Consider the following 13,661-nt stretch of genomic DNA (forward strand, 5'->3'; position numbering starts at 1 on the left):
GCTTTTCATCAATCTGCCACGTGTCATTAGCCTTGAGATCTATTTTCAGCTCATAATTTTAGGCGTAATTGAATTCCTTTTATCCATCATTCTAGCATTTTAGGCAACAAATCAATTAGATGAACCAGTTATATTAGGATTTTAAAATTAAATCAATTACTTGCCACATAAGTGTAACCTTTAAGGAAATAAAAAATCATTTACAAAACCTGTTTGATAGCAGAAAACTTGACCAAGCAGCATATGGAGTATTATATTCCTTGATTTTCGGCTATCAAAGATTGTTTCTTCACTTTATTTTCATAAAAAAAAAATCCTTACTATATAATACTTATTGTATATTTGTGGTACTAAAGAATTTGTATAAATGAAATTGTCAATCAATGTTTTTTAGTTTTCTAATAAAAAAAAAACTTCTTCGTGCATTTTATCATGACATTAGTTACATCAGTCACTGAACACACGGGTCATAAGCCAGTTTTAAATATATATTTTTAATTACACGATATGATTATAAAAAATTAAATCATGAGCTAATGTTCAACCATGATTTTAGGAGAAACATCCTAAAATCTTAAATTTATAAAATATTCCCCCGCATTTTAATGTGTTTTTTGTTTCATTTACGTACCTATTTATAGATGTATATATCACGATTAAAAAGACTGTTTAAAATGTTGTAAAAAATGATTTTTATATATCATGAAATATAATTTTATATTTTATATTATTTCAACCTTAAATGCATGAAATCTGATTATTATGGATTTAATAAATTTGGAACAAAAACAACTACTTAAAATAAACAATTCCCGTGCATTATGCACAAGTCCAAATCATATCTTAAACGTATAACTTCTGGCCATAATGTAGATGGACAGGCGGAAAAATAGAAAATACTAAAAATTTATTTTGTTGGGAAAATTTATAGTACGAAGTGACATGTGTTTCTTGTGTAACTTTTAGTAATATAATATAGATCGTAATCTACATAATATATATGACTTTACACAAGATACCATGAAGTAAAAAAACAACTATTAGATGTAATTAAGTATACCTAAAATAGTATTGAACTTCAAACATATTGAAAAAAAATATATGAAAAATTATGCATATAATCTACAAGGGTCTAAAGCAATATGTTCAAAATGTAAGTTTCGACAAGTTAAAAATAATGGTTTCCAACTATTATATCTAGATGAATAATAAATTTATTGGTAAAAGCGGTAACTTTTAATCTTAAATGGATCACTTCTAGATTAAGAAAACTGATGTATTTATGACAAAAAGTTACCTCCATGTAATAATAACTTATTGTATATTTGTGGTACTAAAGAATTTGTATAAATAAAAAATTCAATCGATATATTATTAGTTTTCTAATAAAAAAAAAAACTTCCCGTGCATTTTATCATGATATTAGTTACATCAGTCACTGAACACACGGGTCATAAGTCGATTTTAAAATATATTTTCAATTACACGATATTATTATAATAATTCATGAGCTAATATTCAACCATGATTTTGTTCAAAAAAAAATATGTCACACCATGACTATGATCAGAGGTTACATATAACAAAAACAATAACAACTCAATCTTTAGTCCCGAAGTGGTCTAGGTGGGATAATATGAATCATCATAACAAATCATATCCACGACCAATACATACTAATTTTTTTAAAAAAAAAAAGAGTTAAGGTCTGTTCTCTTAAGTATAAAACAACTGAACTGAATTGAACTGAATTGAATTAAATCATAACTAATAGTAATTTAGGAATTGAACTGAACTGAAAATAAAGTGGGGAGAACAGTACCTTAAAGTGAGAGAAGTAAGACAAGAGACAATATATAAAACAAGAAATTAAATAAGGTAAAAAAAAAGTGAAAACCAACATATAAGGGTCGGTTCACTTCAGCTTATTTTGACAAAACTATGACGATATAAGTTCGAAAAAATTTAGATGATTAGGTGATCCAACGGGTTGCTAACCCTCTAATTATTGAAATTTCCTCGGCCAATTGTACATTCAGACATTAATTTTATGATTGTTCTCTCTCCAAATTATTGTATATATATATATATATATTAATATTATTACTTTATTGTGTCGAGGAGGGTTTAACCTTAGGATCACTCAAAATTTTCCCACGCTCTTACATTCAAATGAAACAAAAATTATGAATACATCCACTTATGAACTTACCTTGATATTAATATCATTTTTAAAGAAAATGCACACTTTGAATTCGGCCCATTCTATATAAATTTTCTAAAATAAAGGATTAGCAGAGAGAGTGAAACATGGCCCATGTGCTCAAATTATAAGATATAGCTTTCTTTAATGAGTTTCGAGATACTAATTGAGAAGGTGAATCAACAAAATGAGTTAATTATATATCAAAAGAGGGATTTATAAGTATTCAATTTTAGTTGGTCTATAAGAGAGTAAAAGTGTTGTTGAAAGATCATAAGTTATCGAATTAGAAAAGTTGTTAATTCGCCTATGCACTTTGTTTTGACAACTTCTTTTTTCTTTGATGTAAAAGATAATATTGAAATATAAATCATATGGAGAACTTATAAAACACACATACATTATACAAGTATTGTGTATTTATATTTGTTTACTATACAAAATTATCATTTTCTAAACTATTCTTAATATTAAAATTGTGGTGGCTTAATATATTCTAAGGAAAATGATATACGTAGCCCTTAGGGCTATGTATAAGAAGCTTAAAATAGAAATAAAAATTTGAATCAAGCATTTATTACCTCAAATGATGTGAAATTTTGTCATGAATTCATAAACTGTTTCCATTTTAAGACATGTATTTAATGGGGCTACATATAACACTACCTATATTCTAAAATTGTTTTCAGGAAGAAACTAATGAGTAAGGATTATTTCAAGTAGCAACAGGGAATAAGGTATTTAGGCAAAAAAGTAAAGTGGGAAACCCCGTATGATACTCATTACGTCAGATGGAACGGGGAATAAGGTATGATACAATATATTATCGAAATTGTGGTAATTTCAGGTAGCAACGGGCAATAAGGTATTTATACCCGATATGGTATTTATTCCGTCAGTTGGAACAAAATTTCTTATGATGTTTCAAAAAACACAGTTTTTTCGGCCATGTGTTAAAAGTCAATGGCAATCCCTATCACATGGTAGGTTTTTATCCCCCGAGACCAGTTCTTAGTCATGGCTAATTTTATGTAGCCATTTATTAGTCACGAGTAAAAATTGCCTAATAGTACTAATTTATGAGAAAGAATATGGGAAGTATAACACTTTAAGGCCATTTCGAGTAAAAAATGAAGACTGTAATGTGGAGAGGGTTTCTAAGACAATTGACCCCTAAGTGCTTACTGGGATAAGACCAAGTTCGTGCAACTTTTCTCCCTTTTCGAAGCAGTTGAGATCATTAATTTACCTTTGTCATCTCAACCCTTAGATGATGGCTTTGTGGGGCTACACCAAAATTGGTATATTATATTAAATCATGTCATCACTTTATTAATTTTTCAAAGAATTCCCATACATAAGTTATTAGCGGTTCAATTGTATCGAAAGTGTGGAGAAAATATGGAATTCCAAAGTTTCTCTTAAGGTGTTGTTGGCTTTGCTTATGACTATGTTATACAACCTCCGTTCTTTTTCTACTGCAACAATTGAGTACTGTTCACGTTTGCCAATGCACTATTTAAACTATTAATATTTTTAATTACTTTTTAGTAAAATTATACAAAAATGATATTCTGAAAGTATATATCGAGACGAATATAATCTAACAAGACCCCACATGATAATATTTTTCCTTACATAAAAATCATAATATACAGTGAAAGGTTATGATGGTGAATGGATAGTGTAAAAATCTCATTTTGCTATATTATAGAAATAGAACGGAGGGAGTAACTTCTTAATAAATTTCGTTTTGCACTAAAAAGAAGTCTTCCAAAACATATGAGTATCATGTATATGTTAAACAACTTTATAATTAATATAAAAGTGTATATCTCTTAAACATAATTTTTTATCAAGTTAACGTAAGAATCGTTTACACGTTTTCATTGTAGCTGATATATAAAAACTAAATAGTTCCCGTGCATTATGCACGGGCCTAAAACCTAGTTATATATTATAAGCAAATAGTTAGCCTTCTTGAACTATATCTACATGAGCTCAAATCCTCCGCAACTTCTGATAGTTAGGCTGCAAATAAAGTAGCTTCATCCAGAATTATTAAAGTGGTAAATTTGAACAATGGACAAAGATACCTACATAGAAGAAAACATGAATTACTACAAATATAATGAAAAATTAATGAGCAATTATAAATTTATAACCAACTTATAGCTAAATATGTTACTTCCTCCATTTCGTTTTAAATGCAATAAAAGGGTATTATTTGTGAGATATAAAATATTCATCTGTTGCATCTAAAACGAAAAAGAAAAAGTATATATATTGACTGGTTGAGCATTGTTTGCTAATGCAATTGATATCCCCAAATAAGGTGAGTTAAGTAAAAAGAAAAGGAGGGAATTTATGATAATATGAACAAAATAATCACCAACCCAAATTTAGTTTAAAGAAATTTGACCCGGGTAGATAAGAAAAAAACATTAGCATCCATATGTTTCTTACTGTTCACTCAGCCAATTTTCCTGTTTTTTCTTTTCATCATCCCTCTTTTTTAACTTCCATAACATAATTATTTGAGCAAGTTGAAGAAGAAATTCTGATAATTTTCTGGTTTTTCTCTGTCGAATTTGTTATCTCACTTCATATTTTGATCTGGGATTTTACTGGTGATCTTCCCAGCTAAAAGTTTTACATTTCATAATAAATGAATCATCTTGTGCATAGTACCTCATCAAAAACACGTTCAATTTTATCCTTGTACGTAATTTTCTCTCACATTAAAGTACCAATCTATTTCTTTTCAAATTATACCATCAATAACCCAAATGTTCATAAAAACCCAGAAAAATTTCCCAGTAAATTTCCTCCTTGTTCATCATTTTTGGCTCAACATAATAACATAAAACCAAAAATATCAAGTTTAAATCTTTCCTATGATGATGATCAATATTGTGATGTAATTTCTTGTAATAGAATGATTACGAGATATGTTAGAGCAGCTGATTTAGAATCAGCTCTTAATGTGTTTATGAATATGCCTGCTAAGAATACCATTACTTGGAATTCATTGTTAGCTGGGTATTCCAAAAAACTTGGAACACTATCAGATGCCCGCCAACTGTTTGATAAAATTCCTGAACCAGATATTTTCTCGTTTAATACGATGTTGTCGTGTTATCTGCGTAATGGGGATGTTGATGGTGGTAGATTGTTTTTTGACAATATGCCTATTAAGGATATTGCTTCGTGGAACACCATGGTTTCAGGTTTTGCTGAAAATGGGATGATGGAGGAAGCACAAAGGCTGTTTTCAGCGATGCCGGAAAGGAATAGTGTGTCGTGGAATGTGATGATATCAGGTTATGTAGACTGTGGGGATCTACATTCAGCTATGAGATTGTTGGGGATGAATCCATTTAAGAGTGTGGTTGCCCAAACTGCATTGATAACTGGATATATGAGACTTGGCAAGGTTGAAATGGCTGAGAAAATGTACGAGGAAATGGACACAAGGAGTTCGGTGACATGGAATGCTATGATTGCCGGTTATGTTGAAAATTATCGAGCAGAAGAGGCCGTTAAGCTCTTCAAGATGATGGTGGAATCTAAGGTTGAGCTAACCCCTTTAACCATGACTAGTGCTTTGTTGGGTTGTAGCAATTTATCAGCATTCATCTTAGGTAAACAAATTCATCAACTTGTATACAAATCTCTGTTGCACTGGGATACCACGGTTGGGACATCATTGTTGAGTATGTATTGCAAATGTGGAGTTTTAGATGATGCATGGAAATTGTTCTTAGAGATGCCAAGGAAAGACTTGGTTACTTGGAACGCCATGATTTCAGGGTATGCTACTCATGGCTCAAGTCAGAGAGCCCTTGCTCTGTTCGATAATATGATGAGTAAGAAGATTAAGCCAGATTGGATCACTTTTGTTGCGGTTTTATCAGCTTGCAATCATGTTGGACTAGTAGATCTAGGGATGCATTATTTCGATTCAATGCAGAAGTATTATGGGGTTGAGGCTAGACCAGAGCATTACTCATGCATGGTTGACCTCCTAGGTCGTGCTGGTAAGCTTAAAGAAGCTACCGAGTTAATAAAGAAAATGCCGTTCAAACCACATGCTGCAATATTTGGGAGTCTTTTGGGAGCTTCAAGGATCCACAGGAATATAGAGTTAGCTGAGTTTGCTGCTAACAACTTGCTTCGGATTGATCCAACAAACGCAGGAGCATATGTCCAACTAGCTAATGTTTATGCAGTTACCAAGAGATGGGACAATGTTTCTAGGGTTTGGCAATCCATGAAGAATAATAATGTGGTGAAAATGCCAGGTTATAGTTGGATAGAGGTAAAGAATGTAGTTCATGAGTTTAGGTCGAGTGATACAGTACACCCAGAATTGCCTGCAATTCATGAAAAGCTCAGTGAGTTAAAGAGAAAAATGAAGTTGGCAGGGTATGTGCCTGATCTTGGATATGAGTTGCATAACATTGATGAGGAGCATAAACAAAAGCTGCTACTATGGCATGGCGAGAAACTGGCAGTCGCTTATGGATTGATTAAGCTTCCCCGGGGTGTGCCTATTCGTGTTTTTAAGAATCTGAGAGTATGTGGGGATTGTCATCGAGCATTGAAGTTCATATCGGCCATAGAAGGGAGGGAAATAATAGTAAGAGACAATACAAGGTTTCACCATTTCAAAGATGGGAGCTGCTCTTGTGGTGATTACTGGTGAGCATGACAAAGAAACAAGAAAACAATAGATTGATGGGTTGTGCATACATGTACCTTAGAGCTCATATATCTCTATTATATAAGGGAAGGGGAGCTATGGTGTCCTCTTTTGAACTGACTATTTTGCCCCTCTTCCCTTTCTAAATTACAAAAAGAATCTCAAAATTAAAATCGAGATTAAAAAAAAACTACCGAAAATTAATTTACAACACTCACTCATAAGTCACAAATCACTTAAAAGAAGAAACTTTACAAATCACTCATATAATTAAAAAAATCATGTTGCAAATCATTCAAATAATCAAAAAACTTTATTAAAACTTAAAATTAACATACAAAGTAAAACTAATAATCTAGAACATCAATACATTAAAAAAAAACATTTACTACAAAAATTTACTTACAAATCACTGTTCTCAAGAACCATTCACAATTACTCACAAAAGTTACCTATAAGCACAAATTTGATAAAAAAAACATAAGATTTTGACGGTGATATCACACATTCATCCATCGGCATAATTTGCGAACTTCCAAATTATTTCACATTAGTTGAAATAAACAATAGGAAATTAGTTGACTGTTATGTAGTTAAAAAAATGGAGATGACAACAATGAGTTCAAAAGGGCTTTTATACAATCAGACTTAAATTTAATTCATTTTCATATAAAAAATTTAGTTTTTTCTAAAAAAAATGCCAATATTTAAATTTTTGCCCAAAACTTTTGCAAAAAATCCATGTTCAGAAATAAATTTTGAAAAACAAAACAATATCAAACTTTTTGCAAACAATTTTTTTGCAAAAATCCATTTTCAGAAAAAAAAAACTAAATTAATTTGCAAAAAGTAACGATTTTTGTTTTTCTATAAAAAAAATTCCAATATCAAATTGTGTATGAAAAAATCAAAATTTCATTTCAAATATAATTGAAGCTAAAAGTGTTAACATTTAGAAAAGGACCAAATTTGAAATGATGGAGATTTTTAAATATCAATGTGTGCAAACAAAATTTAGAAGTTAGACAAGGAAAAAAAACTGAGGTGTATTTGTAGTGAAATTATAATTTAGAAGTTAGACGAGGAAAACAAATTATTTACTTTTTCACAGTGTTTCCTATATATAATAAAACTCTTACATATATTTGGACCTATCTCTTTCTATTATATTATAGCGATTAATTATCAAGGTAAAAAGGTTTATGTAAAATATCATTCAAGAATTAAAGTACAACATATCTATATTATATAAGGGAAGAGAGAGCTATGGTGTCCCCGAATGAAGAGACTATTTTATCCCTTTTCCTTTCTAAATTACAAATCCACTTACAAATCAAAGGGAGATTCAAATAAAAATACTGGAAATAAAATTATAACAATCACTCACAAGTCAACTAAAATCATAGAATTGTATAATTTACATTATACAAATCACTCTGATGAAACTTTACAAAAACCAAAAGATTAACTTACAAACTACAACCAATACACTACAACGTCAATACATACTCACAAAAATTTGACTTGAAATCCAAGTGTCCACTTTCTTCACAATATATGAAGTAGTGTACCTAATTCAAAAATCAACTAAAAAATTATAATATAGAAATCAGAGATAAATTCAATAATTTTTCTATTTTGTTCATAGAATTTTGACCTTGAAAAGTAAAAAAAAAGACTGGTGAGAGACTTAAGTGACAGAGACTACACCAATTAAATTTTGTAAATAAAAACAATTATACTTTGTATGTCTAATGTTCAAATTTTGACTTTTATATACGTCAAAAAAAAATCGAGTTTCTGTTTTGAAAAAAATCCAAGCACGCATCGTGTGCAAAAAATGCTAGTCTAATAACTAATACAAAGCAATTTGAAGATTTTGCTTAAATTACTATAATCCTTTTGGGAATGTTTACCTTTTCTATGCTTCACTGCCCCTCCGTCCGGATTATTTGTCTTCCTTCCATCTCCACTTCACAACTTTAATTAAGCAAGGATATGCTATTGCTAGGATACCCTCCTTTAATTAAATGATATGGTTACATGTTATAACTAATAAGCACGCATCAGTCGATATGTTAATTGTGTTTTCTTGGAATCAATGATCGTATGCTTTAATGCTAATACATACTACAACTAATTGTAAATTTCATATTATTCATAGCAGATTATATTATTTCATTTATTTCATAATATTTATAGCGAACTTTCCAATAAGAAAAACAAGGTTAATCAGTATTTAGTCGATCAGAGAAGTAGTGCACAGTTTCATATGGAACAAATTCTAACCATTTATTGTTATGCAATCGTGTGGTAAAATCAAAAGAGCAAGTCCTAAGAAACCACTTAACAGATAATAATCTATTTCCTTGATTTCTATTTTGGAAATTGAAATCGTAACATTCAATTCCAAATCATCTATTTACCATGATTCAAATTTGCTTGTGTTGTTTGGAAAATGGGTGAAAATACATCTCCACACTTGAAAATCATCACATGAAACTTTGTGCTTCTTTCTCCTCCACCTACACAGCTACACTGCCACCTACTCTATCAGCATCGCCACCTTTTCTTATCCGGTGATTGAAATATCTGTTTCACTTACTAAATTGTAATTTTTTAAAATCAGAACAATGAGTTGGCCTATTCCGCTTCTTCTCGCCACCACTTCCACAGTTCCACTCCAACCACTCATGTTGCCTCCACCTCCCCCCAACCCCTTTCCATCCTTAAAGCCGCCATCCCCTCCCTATCCACCCTGTCACATCCTCTCCCCTTCCATCCACCTTGTCACGTCCTCTTCCTTCCGCCACTGACGCCAGTCAGTAATAATATTCATATGTACTTTGAGATAATCATTGATAAGAAACTATAGTTCCAGTTAAACAATGTGAAGTGCTAGGATAGTGAAGAAGAAGAACGATATCATGAGAGATAAATAGGCCGAATATGTGGGGTGGTGGTCGAGGAAAAGAGTGCAGAAGGCAACAGGGAGGAAAGAGAGAGGAGCGCTTATAGCCTATAGAAAGGGAAGACAGAAAGCAAAAGCACATGAGAAAAGAGAGAAACAGGGTGAAGGATAAGTCACTAGCCAGAGAAAAATTGGGTACTAAGAGCACAACCAATGGTTGCCCTATAGTTTGGGGTCATTGATTATTCTATTACTTTCTCACTCTTCCATCTCACCATATTTTATCTTTCCTCCAATTCCTTCTTTGCTCCTCTTTTTCTTGATTCATCATGAAGAGCTGTGCATCAATTTTTTGCCCAACTTTTTTCTCTCCTAATAAACTAATAATACTTTTACACTCTCTCCCCTCATAACCCACAAGGAGGGCAACCACTGGGAGTACTCTAAATGACACCATTTTTAATTGCATTTAAGATTTTTACTTTACGCGTTAAAGTATGGAATTGGGACAATTGGCCTAATTTCAAATATAAGTACCTTGATTTCGCAAACACCTAACTTCAGCTAAAACCTAATTTCCAAATCTCAAAATCTTAAGAACGGTTGCAGGTTACATGAATAGTTGAATACTAGTATTACTCTGCAAATAGCAAAAACTTCTTAATTTGTGCAGACTTTCACACAATAAGTTTCACCAAACTCCCTAAAACATAGTACTTAATTAGACAACAGGATCCGCAAGAATTTATTTCATTCAGGTAAATAGGAGCCAAGAAAGAGTAAAAGCAAAACCATTCTCTTCAAATAGTCTCTGCGAGTAGTATTTTGACTCAATTGATTATAATAGAACTCTTCAAACAGCTTGGTAACAGACTCATCAAAAGTGAAATCTTAGAATACATGGAATTTGGGCAAAGAAGTTTACTAAGATACTGCAAGGGCTAAAAGAAATAGAATTAAATTGAAATTCTGACTTTCAAACCCCATCATCCAGATTCACAAAACAAAATTCTCTCCAAAGTTCCGTATCAGAACAATTGAGCCAGCAAATAGTCCTGCAGCGCGCAAAAATTTCTGCCAAGAACAAAACCAGAATGAGAAACAAGAAAATCATTTTACTTAGTCATCTACATTCTAAAGCTTATTATTAATTATAAAAACAAATAATAAAAATTAACACTGAAATCCAAGCCTTGGAGAGCCTCCCGCCTCCATATGCCAACAATCACGTAAAGCATACAGGCAACAAACAAATCTAAGCTTGTAAAACAAGACTGTGCAACACTCAGAGACTACAAGCTTGGTTGCTTTCGGAGAAGTCATCCATTATTGAATAATGGCTCAGTCAATAACGTACTTGAAAGAGCAAGCCAAGAATCAGTCTCAAAGTTGAAAACGAGTGAAATGAAATTAAATTTCCCTGCCTCGCTGGCGGTAGTGGAGAGCAAATTGGCTTGATGTTGTGATTTCCGATGGATAAGGATCATAAAGAGAAAGTGAGGAAGTAACAGATGTGATAGAGGTTGACAGGAGGAGCCAGGGATACGAGAGAGAGAGGGAGGAGGCGATTATAATAAAGAACAGAGTGGGAGAACAGGAAAAATTACAGCAGGGGACAGGAGAATATTTGTTTCCCGCCTATTAATCTTACCCTTCACAATTACTCTCCCATCCCAACCAAAAAATGTTCCAGTAACATGCCCTTAATTATTCCCCTTCTATTCATTCAATCCAAGAAGGCCCTAAATGTATGTACATAGAACAAATACTACCAGAATATAAGCCCTGATAAGCCTCCTACATGACAGCCAAGAGTTTTACATCTAATCATTTACAAGGTTATGTATGCACAGAAAGAACAATAGTACTAGAATACAAAGCCCTAAAATATTGCGCTAGTCGACATTGACAGAAGTAAAATCACACAGATACTATCTCTTCCCCTCCACAACATCACCAAAAAAAAAAAAGAACACCTATTTTCATGTGATCCTAGAACTTCTTTAAAACCTGCCAAACATCTCGTTATTGCACCTAGTCAAAAGCCAATACTAGCCTCATACACACATATCTCCCCTTCCTTATAAGCAAAACACCATCATCCCATTGCATCTTGGGTGGTATCAAGCGTCAACTCCTCATAAAGTTACAACCATGTCATGCTACACATAACAACATTGAACTTCATTCATACCTTCTATTTGCAGCTATTCAAGCCATTACCAAACATACTAATATAACCCTAAACTCCCATTTAAACCAATATTACATCCTAAATTCCTAATCCCAAAGTTCATCAGATCATCAAATGTCTAGAATGCCAACATTAGCCTCGTGTATGGCTTCTTGGGTGCTACCATGTATCAATTATCAACTTTTCATAAACTAGCCAAGTCAACCCGCAACCAAAACAATTCCACATCACCGATTAACTTTTATTTGCAGCTATTCAGGCGAATATCAACGATACTTTTATGGCCACGCATTCGCATTTACGCCGATTCACAAACAGTGATCACAGTATAACATTCAGGGATTCAAGGTCTAGAGATAAGCCTGATAAAGAAACAGAGAAGTAACTTGTATTCTCCTAAAATCTTGCAATATTTCTCTGGGAAAAAAAACATATTTCTAGAAAGAAAAAAAAACAATTGACTGAATACTCAAAAGGCGCGTATCTAATCTACAATCAGAAATCAGATAAACTAGAGGATAAACTTGAAAGATAGAATTGAATGCAAAAATTTAAACGATGCATTGAGTAATCAATGGAAAAGAAAGTAAAGTCGCAGAATTGAGCAGAAAAAACAAAATTAGAGTTAAGAAATAGTAAGATTACCATGTTAAAAGCCCACTTCTCAGGGTCGTGAACCTGGGAGTGCCAAATTCGCTTTAAATTATCGATTGAGATCGGAATGTCTGCCATTGTTGGGTTTTTTTAGGGTTTAGGGTTTTGAGCAAGAGCAACTGAAAGGAGAAATAAGACGAAGCTGGGAAAAGATGAAATAACCCTAACTTAAAAAGGGTGTCGTGCGAGATATTTGATATTTCTCGTGCATCCCCCGTCCCCAAATGTACAAAATAATACTAGTATCAACTTATCAAACAGCATTTTTGTAACTAAAAAGCTATTTATAGAAGTATTATGTATAGCTTAAATATTTAGTTATGATTCTATTCTAATAAAAAACCCTAGTTATTTGAGTATTATTAGAGTTTTTTTTTTTTGAGAAACCACCTTTAATGAGTGGTATTTCTATCAAAAATAACATTTAAATTCTAATTTCTTGTTAGATCAACCCTCTCAACGCTTTTTCGACATTGACCATAGTTTTTACGGACATTGACCATAGTTTTTCCGACATTAACTTTATTTATGTACCAATCTCCTCTTTTTCCCTCTAATTTCTATCTTATATACTCCACCCTCTTTCAAACCTAAATAAACTACTCTATATTGTCTCTCTTGCACTTGTTCATTAGGTGGGTATTGATGAGCTGCATTGAAGAATTTATCTCTCCTCCGATAGCTTAATTAATTGTTGTCTGCAACAACAAGTAAGTAACAATTAATCTCCCCTCTCCATTAAAGACAGTGTAATCAGTTGTTGTCTGTAACAACAAGTATGTAACAATTAATCTCCCCTCCCCCATTAAATAACTCATTTCTCTCTCCTCTGTTAGTGTTCATTTCTCTCTTCTTTTGGTAAATTTTGGTTAATATTCACTTTCCTCTTTGGTCTGATGCAAATGGCGGCTAAAAGGAAAACAAAGAAAGCGTCTTTAAGAATGACAAGGAAGGAAATTCACAACCGCAATTCACCATATTACTGCAAGAAAGA

At 32.3% G+C, this 13,661-nt stretch overlaps 2 protein-coding genes across 3 annotated transcripts; one reads left to right on the top strand and one right to left on the bottom strand.

Annotated features, from left to right (window-relative positions):
• Positions 1-4,532: 4,532 nt before the first annotated feature.
• LOC104907907 (pentatricopeptide repeat-containing protein At4g16835, mitochondrial) lies at positions 4,533-7,029 on the top strand. The gene has a single exon (XM_010696932.3). The coding sequence runs from the start codon at positions 4,872-4,874 to the stop codon at positions 6,909-6,911; it is 2,040 nt and encodes a 679-aa protein (XP_010695234.2). The 5' UTR covers positions 4,533-4,871; the 3' UTR covers positions 6,912-7,029.
• Positions 7,030-8,464: 1,435 nt separating this feature from the next.
• On the bottom strand, positions 8,465-12,904 carry LOC104907906 (mitochondrial import receptor subunit TOM5 homolog). Of its 2 annotated transcripts, XR_008969559.1 has the most exons (3): positions 12,659-12,904; positions 8,825-10,893; positions 8,465-8,479 (listed from the first exon to the last, which is right to left on the bottom strand). XR_008969559.1 is itself a non-coding variant. In XM_010696931.4 (2 exons), exons 1-2 carry the CDS (start codon positions 12,743-12,745, stop codon positions 10,816-10,818), a joined length of 165 nt encoding a protein of 54 aa, XP_010695233.1. In that variant the 5' UTR covers positions 12,746-12,887; the 3' UTR covers positions 10,554-10,815. The 2 variants fall into 2 exon arrangements, 1 of the variants encoding a protein (XP_010695233.1); XM_010696931.4 differs by lacking the exon at positions 8,465-8,479 and having other exon boundaries at positions 10,554-10,893; positions 12,659-12,887.
• Positions 12,905-13,661: the final 757 nt, after the last annotated feature.

This window comes from Beta vulgaris, chromosome 5, assembly GCF_026745355.1.
Source record: "Beta vulgaris subsp. vulgaris cultivar EL10 chromosome 5, EL10.2, whole genome shotgun sequence".
In the NCBI taxonomy this organism is placed as follows: Eukaryota; Viridiplantae; Streptophyta; class Magnoliopsida; order Caryophyllales; family Amaranthaceae; genus Beta; species Beta vulgaris.